At 45.2% G+C, this 16,104-nt stretch overlaps 1 protein-coding gene across 1 annotated transcript in view; it reads left to right on the top strand.

Moving 5' to 3' along the window:
* Positions 1 to 2,075, top strand: part of RNF121 (ring finger protein 121) — a 34,625-nt gene extending 32,550 nt beyond the window's left edge. Inside the window, exon 9 of the mRNA XM_089656308.1 lies at positions 985 to 2,075. Within this exon, the coding sequence (XP_089512434.1) occupies positions 985 to 1,105 (121 nt within the window). The 3' untranslated portion in view covers positions 1,106 to 2,075. The remainder of the gene's footprint in view (positions 1 to 984) is intronic.
* Positions 2,076 to 16,104: the final 14,029 nt, after the last annotated feature.

The raw sequence follows: 16,104 nt of genomic DNA, 5'->3' as shown, positions 1-16,104 counted from the left end.
GTAGACTTATTCCCAAGACCATGTTTTCCATCCTTTCATCTTTGTTCTCTTTTCCAAAGCACCCAAAAGAAATGTCTCTTCATCGCCTGGACGTAGTGAGAGCCATCAAAGTCTACTCCAAAGTTACAGTCATGAAGACGGACTCCCTGTTTTTCCTATCAGGACCTCACAAGGGACATTCTCCCTCCAAATCCACCGTCATGCAGTGTATAAGACAACAGATTGCTAGAGCTTACACGTTAAAGGAGAAAACGCCTCCTGCAATTTTACACACCTACTCCATCAGGTCGGTGCATTTTTCCTGGCCATTTACATACCAAGCCTTTGTAAGGCTGCCACCCGGTCTTCTATTCTTACCTTTTCAAAGTTTTAGCAGGTGGGCATCCAATCTTATGCAGATGCAGCTTTTGGCTGCAAGACCCTTGCAGTGAATCTCTGAAGTTGGTTTTGTTGACCCTTTATTATTGTTGGGCCTGTTGTCATAGTTCTGTTTTCCTAGTTTGCCCACTTTTCTCATTTATTGCTTGGGGAGATCCCAGAGTCTATGAATCCTTTTTCTGTATCCTGTACTGTACAATTAAGATGAAAGGGATTTTGACTTGTCTGTAAATTCCTTACCTTGGAGCACAGGATACCCTTCCTTCCATTCCTAGGTTACTTTGCATTGCTTGAAACAATACTTGAGGGCTTACAGAGTTGAGTAAGGGTATAGGAAGGTGCCCAGGGGGGCATGATCTCAAAAGCTCGCCAGTGTCTAATCATCTGAAGGTACGGGTCTATAACTAGTCCGCCTGTGTCCTGTACTGTAAGATATGGAATTTACAGGTAAGCCAAAATTCCCCTTTCTCTCTACAAGAAGATAAAAGCTCCAGGATATTATCTAGAGGGGCAGAGGGTGGTTTGAGGGTAAATTTGAGCAATGCCTATGTATACAATTTGAAAATTTATTGCTGATTTCCATAATCCTTAACTTCCTCCATTCAGGTGGGAGAGGCCTCACGTCATGTATGGACAGTTACTAGACTGGTTACGTTATCTAGTGGCATGGCAGCCTGTGATCATTGGACTGGTACAGGGGATTAACTACTGTCTGGGCCTAGAATGATCCCTCCACCTCCCAATCCCAAGAAGATCCTGGGCTCTCCCACCATCACGGGTCCTGGAGGAAAGGAAGGCCATGGAACAAGAGGCCTTCTCCAGAATTTAGCCGTTGGCATCTGGAGCTGCTTGGACTCTCAACAGTGTTAGCAGCCTGCACTGGAGAATCACTAGTTGTATTATTTATTTATTACAACATACCGTCTATAAGATTTTTTTTTTATTCGGTGATATATAAATTTCAGAATTTAGATTTTATCCTAAAGTGCTGAAAGGGCCCATCTTATCGGTGCAAGAAATCCATACTTTAGCTCCTCAACTAGGAAAGGCTGGAGAGTGGAACTTCATGGAGGACACGGCTTGTTGATCAGGAGGATGTTTTGCCATTGTCCTCTCGGAATACCGAGCACCCATCCTCACAAAGGCACCTACTTTTTTTGTTCTGTCCAGGGAGCTGGGTTCATGTTTGTTTCTGTCGAGTTCCCACCCTCATCAAGAGCTACAAAAAGCTTTTAAGGAATCCATGTTCTACACCAACCTACCGCCACCAGCTGCTCTGTGAACCCATCATCTAAAGTCTGGAGTGTTTGTACAGTCCGCATATCGGTGTATTTTCAGTTTTCAGGAAACGTTCAGTTGGGTGATTCCTTTCTACTGCATAGTAATGGACTCAACTTTTTAACTTTTGCCCCCTCCAAACCTCCTTCTTCTTTTTTTTTTTTTTTTTTTCTCTATACTGGACAATCCAGAAGGTCTGTCTGTTTCTTTTTTTTTTTTTTTAATATATATCGCTGTGTATACAGTGTACATGCGATATACATTGTTTGCACATCAGAATCCCCCCCCCCCCTTTGTAAAGGAAAAAAATGGACTCTGGAAATGGTATATTGGAGAAACCACTTAATAAACAAACATTCCCATGTGTGGGAATCTCACATGTGTTAAATTCTGATTAAACCTTGTATGGTCTCATTGTACAGCGCCTGTAATGTCAGTATTTGTGTTCAATGATGGTTTAAAGAGACACCCCCCCCCCCTATGCCCACCTCGCCTGTGCCCCTTCCTCCATTACAGCTAGCACTGAAGTCACCAGTGCAGCAACCTGGGGGAGCGAGGATGTCATTCCCTCAATTATGTGACAGTGCTCAGGCCTAGAGCCGCATGCTCCCATGTATACCCAGAGCTGGGGGTAGTGTTGCTGGCTGCAACAAAGGAAGGGGCACAAAGTGACGCAGGCATAGCGACTATAAAGCGGTTGCAGAAAAGGGGGGAGTCTTTGTAGAGACATTGTCTCTTCCTTTCCAGGGGAGATCTAATTGTCTGTTAAACAATAGGCATGGTTTGTTCTATTAACCACTTCCCATCCGGCCCATGTATATAAACGGCCGGACGGGGCAGTGCAGGGTCGGGTGGCCGTTCATAAACGGCGCCTGTCATTTTGGACTGTGCACGCTCCCTGGGAGCGCGCAACACCGCGATCTGGTGCCTGCTATGTCCGGAGGACACAGCGGAACACTGATCACTGTACGGGACCTCTGTGTGAGGTCACGATCATGTGATCACTGTTTGGCCAATCATGAATAGTAGTAAGCAAGATGTCACTTCTGACATCATTGCTTACTACTAGTGAAATCTGTGAATGATCACAGAGGTCACATGGTACAGGGCTATTCACAACAGCCTTGTACCATGTGACAAGCTGTGACCAATCACAACTCTCAAGAGTATTTCTCAATGGCTGCAAGAAGGAGAAATTATTGCTTTAACACTCAAAGACTGTAAAAGCAACCAGTGTAAAAAAAAAAAAAACATCTTCATCACCCCACTGCAAGTATTACAGTGTCACTATGGTGACACTGTACTGCTAGGGTGACAGTATGTAAAAAAAAAAACCCATAAATAATATAAAAAAATTAAAACAAATGTTTGAAAAATTATAATTTTTGCTTATAAACTAATTTGGGCTATTTTTTTATTTGTTTTACTAAAAAGATAACTGAATACATTTTGGCCAAGATTTATGATGAAATATTATTTATTTGCAAATAACTGCAAAAAAAATAGTTAATTTATTTGCAAATAATTTATAAGAAAAACACTTTTTTTAAAAATTTTGGACATTTTCATTTATATAGCAAAAAAAAAAAAAAAAAAATCCCAGTGGTGAATAAATACCACCAAAATAAAGCTTTATCAGTCCCCAAACAAATGCTCAAAAATTCATATGGCTACAGTGTTGCATGACCGCGCAATTGTCATTCAAAGTGTGATAGCACTGAAATCTGAAAATTGGCCTGGGGGGAAGGGGGTAAAAGTGTCCGGACTTGAAGTGGTTAAAAAAAAAAATTATATGTACATGTTTTTGCAGGTTAAAAAAAAAATTGCATTTATTATTATTTTTTGTTACCAGTAGCCTGCAAAGTATTGCACCCGTGATCAGCAGATAATGGGTGCAGTCTCAGGCTCCTGCAGCCTGTCAATGTAGCTGTCTGTCTGTATATGGACAGGCAGTTACTGAATTACAAGAAGAATCAATGAACTACTGTAGAGCTCACCAGCGACCTGCTATTTCATAGAGAACTACAAGCCGCAGTTGAGCCCCACACAGTTGCGTTTTTTTTTAAATTGTGACAGTGGGTGCGGAAAGAAGCGGGAGGCTTTTGTATCAGTAACGTGCTACACCCTAAATACTGGTGTAACATGTTATAAAAGGTGAATTTATACTTTTAAACGTTCAAGGGATCATCAAGGTTGTAAATATTGAGCAAGGTTCTTCTATAGTCCTGGACCTTATCTACTGTAGTGTGAAGTGAAGGGATCTTGGACCTATCTAGTAGTGCGAATTGAGGGAATTCTGGACCTTATCTACTATAGTGTAAAGTGAGGTGAACTTGGACCTATTTAGTAGGGTGAAGTGAGGTAATCCTGGACCTTATCTACAGTAATGCGAAGTGAGGTAATCCTGGACCTTATCTACTATAGTGTAAAGTGAGGGGATCCTGGCCCTTATCTGCTGTAGTGTGAAGTGAGGGGATCCTGGCCCTTATCTACTGTAGTGTGAAGTGAGGTAATCCTAACCCTTATCTACTGTAGTGTGAAGTGAGGGGATCCTGGTCCTCATCTACTGTAGTGTGAAGTGAGGGGATCCTGGACCCTATCTACTGTAGTGTGAAGTGAGGTGATCCTGGACCTCATCTACTGTAGTGCGAAGTGAGGTGATCCTGGACCTCATCTACTGTAGTGTGAAGTGAGGTAATCCTGGACCTCATCTACTGTAGTGTGAAGTGAGGTAATCCTGGACCTTATCTACTATAGTGTAAAGTGAGGGGATCCTGGCCCTTATCTGCTGTAGTGTGAAGTGAGGGGATCCTGGACCTTATCTACTGTAGTGTAAAGTGAGGTGATCCTGGACCTCACCTACTGTAGTGTAAAGTAAGGTGATGCTGGACCTCATCTGCTGTAGTGTGAAATGAGGGGATCCTGGATCTCATCTACTGTAGTGTGAAGTGAGGGGATCCTGGACCTCATCTACTGTAGTGCAAAGTGAGGTGATCCTGGACCTCATCTACTGTAGTGTGAAGTGAGGGGATCCTGGACCTTATCTACTGTAGTGTGAAGTGAGGTGATCCTGGACCTCATCTACTGTAGTTTGAAGTGAGGGGATCCTGGCCCTTATCTACTGTAGTGTGAAGTGTGGTGATCCTGGACCTCATCTACTGTAGTGTGAAGTGAGGTGATCCTGGACCTCATCTACTGTAGTGCGAAGTGAGGGGATCCTGGACCTCATCTACTGTAGTGCGAAGTGAGGGGATCCTGGCCCTTATCTACTGTAGTGCGAAGTGAGGGGATCCTGGACCTCATCTACTGTAGTGTGAAGTGAGGGGATCCTGGACCTCATCTGCTGTAGTGTGAAGTGAGGAGATCCTGGACCTCACCTACTGTAGTGTAAAGTAAGGTGATGCTGGACCTCATCTACTGTAGTGCGAAATGAGGGGATCCTGGACCTCATCTACTGTAGTGCGAAGTGAGGGGATCCTGGCCCTTATCTATTTTAGTGCAAAGTGAGGTGATCCTGGACCTCATCTACTGTAGTGCGAAGTGAGGGGATCCTGGACCTCATCTACTGTAGTGCGAAGTGAGGGGATCCTGGACCTCATCTACTGTAGTGTGAAGTGAGGGGATCCTGGACCTTATCTACTGTAGTGTGAAGTGAGGTGATCCTGGACCTCATCTACTGTAGTGCGAAGTGAGGTGATCCTGGACCTCATCTACTGTAGTGTGAAGTGAGGTAATCCTGGACCTCATCTACTGTAGTGTGAAGTGAGGTAATCCTGGACCTTATCTACTATAGTGTAAAGTGAGGGGATCCTGGCCCTTATCTGCTGTAGTGTGAAGTGAGGGGATCCTGGACCTTATCTACTGTAGTGTAAAGTGAGGTGATCCTGGACCTCACCTACTGTAGTGTAAAGTAAGGTGATGCTGGACCTCATCTGCTGTTGTGTGAAATGAGGGGATCCTGGATCTCATCTACTGTAGTGTGAAGTGAGGGGATCCTGGACCTCATCTACTGTAGTGCAAAGTGAGGTGATCCTGGACCTCATCTACTGTAGTGCGAAGTGAGGGGATCATGGACCTCATCTACTGTAGTGTGAAGTGAGGGGATCCTGGACCTTATCTACTGTAGTGTGAGGTGATCCTGGACCTTATCTACAGTAATGCTTAGTGAGGGGATCCTGGCCCTTATCTACTGTAGTGTGAAGTGAGGTGATCCTGGACCTCATCTACTGTAGTGTGAAGTGAGGTAATCCTGGCCCTTATCTACTGTAGTGTGAAGTGAGGTGATCCTGGACCTCATCTACTGTAGTGTGAAGTGAGGGGATCCTGGCCCTTATCTACTGTAGTGTGAAGTGAGGGGATCCTGGCCCTTATCTACTGTAGTGTGAAGTGTGGTGATCCTGGACCTCATCTACTGTAGTGTGAAGTGAGGTGATCCTGGACCTCATCTACTGTAGTGCGAAGTGAGGGGATCCTGGACCTCATCTACTGTAGTGCGAAGTGAGGGGATCCTGGCCCTTATCTACTGTAGTGCGAAGTGAGGGGATCCTGGACCTCATCTACTGTAGTGCGAAGTGAGGGGATCCTGGACCTCATCTACTGTAGTGTGAAGTGAGGGGATCCTGGACCTTATCTACTGTAGTGCGAAGGGAGGGGATCCTGGACCTCATCTACTGTAGTGCGAAGTGAGGGGATCCTGGCCCTTATCTACTTTAGTGCAAAGTGAGGGGATCCTGGCCCTTATCTACTTTAGTGCAAAGTGAGGGGATCCTGGACCTCATCTACTGTAGTGTGAAGGGAGGGGATCCTGGACCCCATCTACTGTAGTGTGAAGTGAGGGGATCCTGGACCTCATCTACTGTAGTGTGAAGTGAGGGATCCTGGACCTCATCTGCTGTAGTGTGAAGTGAGGGGATCCTGGACCTCATCTGCTGTAGTGTGAATTGAGGTGATCCTGGACCTCACCTACTGTAGTGTAAAGTAAGGTGATGCTGGACCTCATCTACTGTAGTGTGAAATGAGGGGATCCTGGACCTCATCTACTGTAGTGTGAAGTGAGGGGATCCTGGACCTCATCTACTGTAGTGTGAAGTGAGGGGATCCTGGACCTCATCTACTGTAGTGCGAAGTGAGGGGATCCTGGCCCTTATCTACTGTAGTGCGAAGTGAGGGGATCCTGGACCTCATCTGCTGTAGTGCGAAGTGAGGGGATCCTGGACCTCATCTGCTGTAGTGTGAATTGAGGTGATCCTGGACCTCACCTACTGTAGTGTAAAGTAAGGTGATGCTGGACCTCATCTACTGTAGTGTGAAATGAGGGGATCCTGGACCTCATCTACTGTAGTGTGAAGTGAGGGGATCCTGGCCCTTATCTACTTTAGTGCAAAGTGAGGTGACCCTGGACCTCATCTACTGCAGTGCGAAGTGAGGGGATCCTGGACCTCATCTACTGTAGTGTGAAGTGAGGTGACCCTGGACCTCATCTACTGTAGTGCGAAGTGAGGGGATCCTGGACCTCATCTACTGTAGTGTGAAGTGAGGGGATCCTGGACCTCATCTACTGTAGTGTGAAGGGAGGGGATACTGACAAGTGACTATCACCTATCCAGTCAGCTACAATGGCATGAAAATATCTAAGCTTTTCCTTCCTGTGATTGGACATCACACACATTCTCTTCAAACGTCTGTAAATCTGTCATCATCTGGATATTCTCCACAGGACCAATGACAGGTGCAGCATATAGAGCACAATAGCAGTGTAGATGTGTAGAATGTCATCTGTGATCACCGGGGAGGATAGTGACTGCAGGGAGACGTGTTACTTCCTGTATCCTGCACAGTCCTAGAAGAACTCTTCCATATTGCATTATATATTCAATGTCACAATGTGTGGTTCTGTCAGATGTGGTGCTGACATTTCTTGCCTGACATCATATCTAGTGTGCCCCTTGTAAGGGGTTTATATTAGGCCTGTGCTGGGTTCCTGGGGCAGTATACCCGCTCTGCCATTATGAGAGGCTCCCACCATCCCTGCACTAAATTGGGTCTATACCTGCTGTTCCCACCTGTGTGCTAAGTTCCCGGGTCTGTACTCCCGCTGTGCCCATTATGAGGGGCTCCCACCATCCCTGTGCTGAGTTCTTGGGTCTGTACCCCAGCAGTGCCCATTATGAGGGGCTCCCACCATCCCTGTGCTGAGTTCCCGGGTCTGTACACGCTGTGCCCTTTATGAGGGGTTCCCACCATCCCTGTGCTGAGTTCCCGGGTCTGTACATCTTCTGTGCCCATTATGAGGGGTTCCCACCATCCCTGTGCTGAGTTCTCGGGTCTGTACATCTTCTGTGCCCATTATGAGGGGTTCCCACCATCCCTGTGCTGAGTTCCCAGGTCTGTACACCTGCTTTGGCCATTATGAGGGGTTCCCACCATCCCTGTGCTAAGTTCCCGGGTCTGTACACCTGCTTTGCCCATTATGAGGGGTTCCCACCATCCCTGTGCTGAGTTCCCGGGTCTGTACATCTTCTGTGCCCATTATGAGGGGTTCCCACCATCCCTGTGCTGAGTTCCCGGGTCTGTACCTCAGCAGTGCCCATTATGAAGGGCTCCCCCTATCCCTGTTCTGAGTTCCCGGGTCTGTACCCCCGTAGTGCCCATTATGAGGGGTTCCCACCATCCCTGTGCTGAGTTCCTGGGTCTGTACACCTGCTGTGCCCCTTATGAGGAGTTCCCACCATCCCTGTGCTGAGTTCCCGGGTCTGTACACACGCTGTGCCCTTTATGAGGGGTTCCCACCATCCCTGTGCTGAGTTCCTGGGTCTGTACATCTTCTGTGCTCATTATGAGGGGTTCCCACCATCCCTGTGCTGAGTTCCCGGGTCTGTACATCTTCTGTGCCCATTATGAGGGGTTCCCACCATCCCTGTGCTGAGTTCCCAGGTCTGTACACCTGCTTAGCACAGGGATGGTGGGAACCCCTCATAATGGGCAAAGCAGGTGTACAGACCTGGGAACTCAGCACAGGGATGGTGGGAACCCCTCATAATGGGCACAGAAGATGTACAGACCCGGGAACTTAGCACAGGGATGGTGGGAACCCCTCATAATGGGCAAAGTTCCCGGGTCTGTACACCTGCTTTGCCCATTATGAGGGGTTCCCACCATCCCTGTGCTGAGTTCCCGGGTCTGTACATCTTCTGTGCCCATTATGAGGGGTTCCCACCATCCCTGTGCTGAGTTCCCGGGTCTGTACACCTGCTTTGAATTATGAGTTGGTTTATATTTTCTATCCCATCCTGGAAACTTCACTTTGGGTGCTGATGACACAGCAGAAAGTAGGAGGAAATCCCTGCTCTGTGTAGGGGAATACCCCTCTCCTTCCAGGTTCACACTGTGGTCCTGCCATTGCACACAATGCAGCTAGATCCAGAAATTATTGTCCTCTATATCAGAGTGAAGTCTGTAATTTAAATTATATCTAGAGCCAGAATAGGACATTTGTTTTGTTATTGATATAGAAGAGTATTAGAATTTACATCCATTTTTGATTTTGACATATGTGCTCCATTGGGGAGATTTTTGTTTTCTTACTTCCTTCCCTGTAGACTCAGCAAAACATGAAAGGAAATCTCTTCAAAGTAAAGGAAGTTCTCAGGTATCACCTGAACATTTCCTCTCTATTCCTATCCTAGTAACCGCTCTAATGTTTGGACTTTCAGTCTTATGCAGGCCATAGATGGGTTGAAAATCAGCTGATTTTTGCACCATTAGTGGGTTAATTGGTTGCCCGTTTTTCGGGGTTTTGGCATATTTTTTTTATCGGTAATGTTGGAAAACTCATGGCCGATTTTGCCGATCGGCCGATTTTCCCGGCAATGATGGGCAAATCGGCTGATCGTTTTACCGATAAAAAAATCTGCACATGAGCCGTGACCTGTAAGAAGAAGAAAAAGGAGAAGACGAAGAAAAAGGAGAAGACGAAGAAAAAGGAGAAGACGAAGAAAAAGGAGAAGACGAAGAAAAAGGAGAAGACGAAGAAAAAGGAGAAGACGAAGAAAAAGGAGAAGACGAAGAAAAAGGAGAAGACGAAGAAAAAGGAGAAGACAAAGGAGAAGGAGAAGAAAATGGAGAAGACAAAGGAGAAGGAGAAGGAGAAGAAAATGGAGAAGAAAATGGAGAAGACAAAGGAGAAGGAGAAGAAAATGGAGAAGACAAAGGAGAAGGAGAAGAAAATGGAGAAGACAAAGGAGAAGGAGAAGAAAATGGAGAAGACAAAGGAGAAGGAGAAGAAAATGGAGAAGACAAAGGAGAAGGAGAAGAAAATGGAGAAGACAAAGGAGAAGGAGAAGAAAATGGAGAAGACAAAGGAGAAGGAGAAGAAAATGGAGAAGACAAAGAAAAAGGAGAAGGAGAAGGAAGAAGAAGAAGAATTCCAGTCCGCTATTATATTTTACATGAAAAAGTCTTGTGGTTGAACAATGTATCTATTTGTATCCGAATAAAAACATCTGTATCCAAAATGGATACAAATGGATACATTGTTGGAACCGCAAGACTTTTTCATGTAAAATATAATAGCGAAGCTCTCTGCAAGGGACAGAAGTAATTATAGGGTTAAATGCTGAACGTAGACGGGACAAAAATCGGCTGATTTTTTTTTGTTGTTTTTTTTTTGTTACCGTTGATGGTAACGTCGGTTGATCGAACAACTAATGTTTCGTTGTTTTTTTTAATAAAAAAAACAGCCGGTTTTCGACCCGTCTATGGCCTGCATTAGTGGCCACCAGCACAGAGATAATAAATCTTCCCAGTGGAACATAGAAAAATAAAACCTGACATGAGGATAAAATGAGAAATGATACGTGTGACCACCTCCTCTCCTGAGATGGCTCTATTGTGCTTTTTGGGCCTTGTCCCTCCACCGATTTGCAGTAATGCACGGTCCGTACGTTGGTGGGTTGTGGTACCGTTTAATGGCACTCCAATGCACCTCCATAAGGGAAGGCAGTACGGTGTGCTGCATGGAGCTCTGATGCATAAAGAGCTACAGGAACAATTTTAAGTCCTGGCTCTGAAAATCAAGGAGCCTTCCACCCCCATTCCAAAACGTTCAAAAGTCATTGGGGAAAACTTTACAAATGTACTTACCTTTCACTTGACATTAGCTTTGGAGCAAATGGCGTCACCATCCTTTCAGAAAGATCTTGGGAAGAAGAATGAGGATCTCAAATATGGTGAGAAGACGACAGTGAAGAATATCGCCTCTGAAGGTTTTGGATCCTCATTTCCAGGATCTCACCACAAGGAAGTGACATCATCTTCAACTACTGTAGGGTAGTGATAGGCCGAACAATCCCCATGTTTGGTTCGCGGTCGAACGTTCAAACCTAATGAACATTTGACCATGAACTTCTAACTCAGTACAAGTCTATAAGACTCAAACTTGTGAATTCAAAAGTGCCCATTTTGAAGGCTTATAGGCAAGTCATTGGCCATAAAAGGGGTATGGGGACTCGGGTACTGTCCTGGGAGACATGAATGAGGGGGGAAAAAAAAGACCCCTTGATCCGAGCACAGGCCTGTCATATTGCAGCGAGTACTTGGTGGGTGTGGGCGGGTCGGCAAGGGCTGGGTTTTTTTTTTCTTTATTACGGCAAGTTGGTGTCATCGGGACAAAGCTGGATGCTGAGACTGAAGGTTTCAGGTTTCAGTGCTCTCACACTGAATGACAATTGCGCGGTCATACAACATTGTACCCAAACTAACATTTTATCATTTTCTTCACACAACTAGAGCTTTCCTTTGGTGGTATTTAATCACCGCTGGGGTTTTTATTTTTTGCTAAACACAAAAAGACAGAAAATTTTGAAAATAAAAACACGTTTTTCTTTGTTTCTGTTATAAAAGTTTGCAAATAAATAATTGTTCTTCATAAATTTAGGCTGAGATGTATTCTGCTACATGTCTTTGGTGAAAATAACCCAAATTAGGATGTATTATTTAGTCTGTAGGAAAGTTATAGAGTTCACAAACTATGGTATAGATCTGATTATTGATCAATCCTGAAGTACTGACAGCCAATCTACTTTCTTGAGGTCCAAGAATGTCAGAACAGTACAGATATCCCCCAAATGTCAGGACGGTACAGATATCCTCCAAATGTCAGGACGGTACAGATATCCCCCAAATGTCAGAACAAGACAGATATCCCCCAAATGTCAGGACGGTACCGATATCCCACAAATGTCAGAACGCTACAGATATCCCCCAAATGTCAGAACGGTACAGATATCCCCCAAATGTCAGAACGGTACAGATATCCCCCAAATGTCAGGACAGGACAGATATCCCCCAAATGTCAGGACGGTACAGATATCCCCCCAAATGTCAGAACGGTACAGATATCCCCCAAATGTCAGGACGGTACAGATATCCCCCCAAATGTCAGAACGGTACAGATATCCCCCAAATGTCAGGACGGTACAGATATCCCCCAAATGTCAGAACGGTACAGATATCCCCCAAATGTCAGGACGGTACAGATATCCCCCAAATGTCAGGACGGTACAGATATCCCCCAAATGTCAGGACGGTACAGATATCCCCCAAATGTCAGGACGGTACAGATATCCCCCAAATGTCAGGACGGTACAGATATCCCCCAAATGTCAGGACGGTACAGATATCCCCCAAATGTCAGGACAGGACAGATATCCCTCAAATGTCAGGACGGTACAGATATCCCCCCAAATGTCAGAACGGTACAGATATCCCCCAAATGTCAGGACGGTACAGATATCCCCCCAAATGTCAGGACGGTACAGATATCCCCCCAAATGTCAGGACGGTACAGATATCCCCCCAAATGTCAGAACGGTACAGATATCCCCCAAATGTCAGGACGGTACAGATATCCCCCAAATGTCAGGACGGTACAGATATCCCCCCAAATGTCAGAACGGTACAGATATCCCCCAAATGTCAGGACGGTACAGATATCCCCCCAAATGTCAGAACGGTACAGATATCCCCCAAATGTCAGGACGGTACAGATATCCCCCAAATGTCAGAACGGTACAGATATCCCCCAAATGTCAGGACGGTACAGATATCCCCCAAATGTCAGAACGGTACAGATATCCCCCAAATGTCAGGACGGTACAGATATTCCCCAAATGTCAGGACGGTACAGATATCCCCCAAATGTCAGAACGGTACAGATATCCCCCAAATGTCAGAACGGTACAGATATCCCCCAAATGTCAGGACAGGACAGATATCCCCCAAATGTCAGGACGGTACAGATATCCCCCCAAATGTCAGAACGGTACAGATATCCCCCAAATGTCAGGACGGTACAGATATCCCCCCAAATGTCAGAACGGTACAGATATCCCCCAAATGTCAGGACGGTACAGATATCCCCCAAATGTCAGAACGGTACAGATATCCCCCAAATGTCAGGACGGTACAGATATCCCCCAAATGTCAGGACGGTACAGATATCCCCCAAATGTCAGGACGGTACAGATATCCCCCAAATGTCAGGACGGTACAGATATCCCCCAAATGTCAGGACGGTACAGATATCCCCCAAATGTCAGGACAGGACAGATATCCCTCAAATGTCAGGACGGTACAGATATCCCCCCAAATGTCAGAACGGTACAGATATCCCCCAAATGTCAGGACGGTACAGATATCCCCCCAAATGTCAGGACGGTACAGATATCCCCCCAAATGTCAGGACGGTACAGATATCCCCCCAAATGTCAGAACGGTACAGATATCCCCCAAATGTCAGGACGGTACAGATATCCCCCCAAATGTCAGAACGGTACAGATATCCCCCAAATGTCAGGACGGTACAGATATCCCCCCAAATGTCAGAACGGTACAGATATCCCCCAAATGTCAGGACGGTACAGATATCCCCCAAATGTCAGAACGGTACAGATATCCCCCAAATGTCAGGACGGTACAGATATCCCCCAAATGTCAGAACGGTACAGATATCCCCCAAATGTCAGGACGGTACAGATATTCCCCAAATGTCAGGACGGTACAGATATTCCCCAAATGTCAGAACGGTACAGATATCCCCCAAATGTCAGGACAGGACAGATATCCCTCAAATGTCAGGACAGGACAGATATCCCCCAAATGTCAGGACAGTACAGATATCCCCCCAAATGTCAGAACGGTACAGATATACCCCAACTGTCAGGACAGGACAGATATCCCCCAAATGTCAGGACAGTACAGATATCCCCCAAATGACCCTTTTTTGCAAAGTAGACAGTCCATTGTACTTCATAAGAGGCATGGCGAGTTTTTTGAAGTTGTATTTTTTTTGTCATAATTTTTCGGAAAATGAAAAATTTAAAAAAATTATTTTCACTATTTTTTTTTTACATACTGTCACCAGTGCAGTACAGCGTCATCATATAACTGGAATGGCGGTGATCAGGGACACTGACTGGTGACAGTATGAAATATATATATTTTTATATATATATTTTTTTTTTTTTACATTTTTAAAAAAAAAAAATATTTTTAATTTTTTATTACATTTTTTTTCTTTTTTTTAAGATTTTCTTTTCATATTTCACGTGATTTCAAGTGATCAGTATTTTTTTTTTTTTTACACAATTTGCTCATAGCAAAGAATTTATTTGCTATAAGCAAGCTTTTACCTGAATGACATCGATTCATTCAGGGTTTTTTTTTTTGTGCTTAGCTGTGATTTGGCCACAGCTAATCACATGACATGTGCATGTGATCGCTGTGACCATTCACAGCTAGGCACTAGTATACAATGGATGGCATGAATGAAGCCATCCATTGTATGCAACTGTCATGTGACCTGCTGTGATTGGTCACAGCAGGTCACATGGTATCAGCAACGGGGGCCGGTACTCAGATCTGTCATCGGCCGTGTCCGAGGTACACAGCCGGTGACAGATCGCGGCGCTGCGCAGCTCTGGAAGCGTGAAAACTGCACATGTGCGGGATGACGTCATATGGCGTCCACCCAGAAATCTACAGCCTTTTCCCAGCCGCCAAACGGCTATTGGCCGGGCGGCTATTGGTTAAATATTGGGCCCACATTGGCCTTACGCCAATCCAGTGGTACTATGCCAGTCATTAAAGAGTCCCTAAAAAATAGAAGCCATGGCTTTGAAATGACAGAGCTCATTTCTTCAAGGCCCCGTGGGTGTGTGCCATCCAGTCCAGGGGCTTTATTCACCTTTATTCTGTCTAAATCCAGGGCGGACTGAGCATTTGGAAACTCGGGCACTGCCCGAGGGCCCGGGGTCAGTAGGGGGCCCCATGAGATGCCCCTGGTACCTTTTTCATAGGCTTTCTTGAGTTTGGGCAAGGACACAGGGGCCCCATGATCCCCTATTGCCCGGGGGCCCCATGAGTTGTCAGTCCGCCCCTGGTCTAAATATTTCTGGACAGGGGCGGACTGACAACTCATGAGGCCCCCGGGCAATAGGGGATCATGGGGCCCCTGTGTCCTTGCCCATACTCAAACCACACCCAAAAAAGCCTATGAAAGGTACCAGGGACATCTCATGGGGCCCCCTACTGACCCCAGGCCCTCGGGCAGTGCCCTAGTTCCCCAATGGTCAGTCCGCCCCTGTTTCTGGATCATATCAATTGTGAGCCAATGTGGATCATCTGGAGCTGTGTCAATACCATGCATATTATGGACAAGAGCCCCCCCATGCTCCTTTGAAGAAGGGATTAAATACATTGTCCTTCTCTTTGTCCCCAGTCACCCCCTCTAGACGATTCTGTAAAGGGCCTACATGATCGGACCGAACCCTTTTACTGTTAATATATTTGAAGAATTTTTTGGGGTTGGTCCTGCTATCTTTTGCAATCTGTCGTTCATTTTCAAATTTTGCGGCCTTTATTTCCTTTTTGCATATTCTGTTATATTCTTTGTAATGTGTAAACGATGATCGCGTTCCTTCATTTTTATATTTAGTAAAAGCTCTTTTCTTATTATCTATAGTCTTTTTTAACTTTGGTGGTTTGATTTTTAGCCTTTTAAACTTGTTGCCCATGGGAATATATTTTGCACTGTGGTCACATACAGTCTTTTTGAAGAACTCCCATTTCTGTGTTGTGTTCATCAATGTCAATGTTATACATAATAACAGAGAAGTCCAACAAATCCTTTTTTTTTTTTTTAACTCTTTAGTAGCACATGTACATCCTATAAATATCCACCTGATGTGAGGAACCCAGAATACTGAGGGAAGAAAGGCATCCCTGACTTATCAAGCATACTCAACTCTTGCCATAAAGAACCATTTCCCACACGTAGTAAAATATTCTTTCTTCAGATGTCCCTTTTCTCCCTTGTGCTGTTTTTAATATAAAAAATAGATTTGCCAAATCCTTATTCTGACCTTGAACATGTAAATTAAGTGGCCTATA

This window comes from Staurois parvus, unplaced genomic scaffold (genome assembly GCF_062004578.1).
Source record: "Staurois parvus isolate SC_StPar_1 unplaced genomic scaffold, SC_StPar_1.0 ptg000897l, whole genome shotgun sequence".
Classification (NCBI taxonomy): Eukaryota; Metazoa; Chordata; class Amphibia; order Anura; family Ranidae; genus Staurois; species Staurois parvus.
The sequence above is the reverse complement of the archived record's forward strand: the minus strand, read 5'-3'. Positions and strand labels throughout refer to the sequence as shown.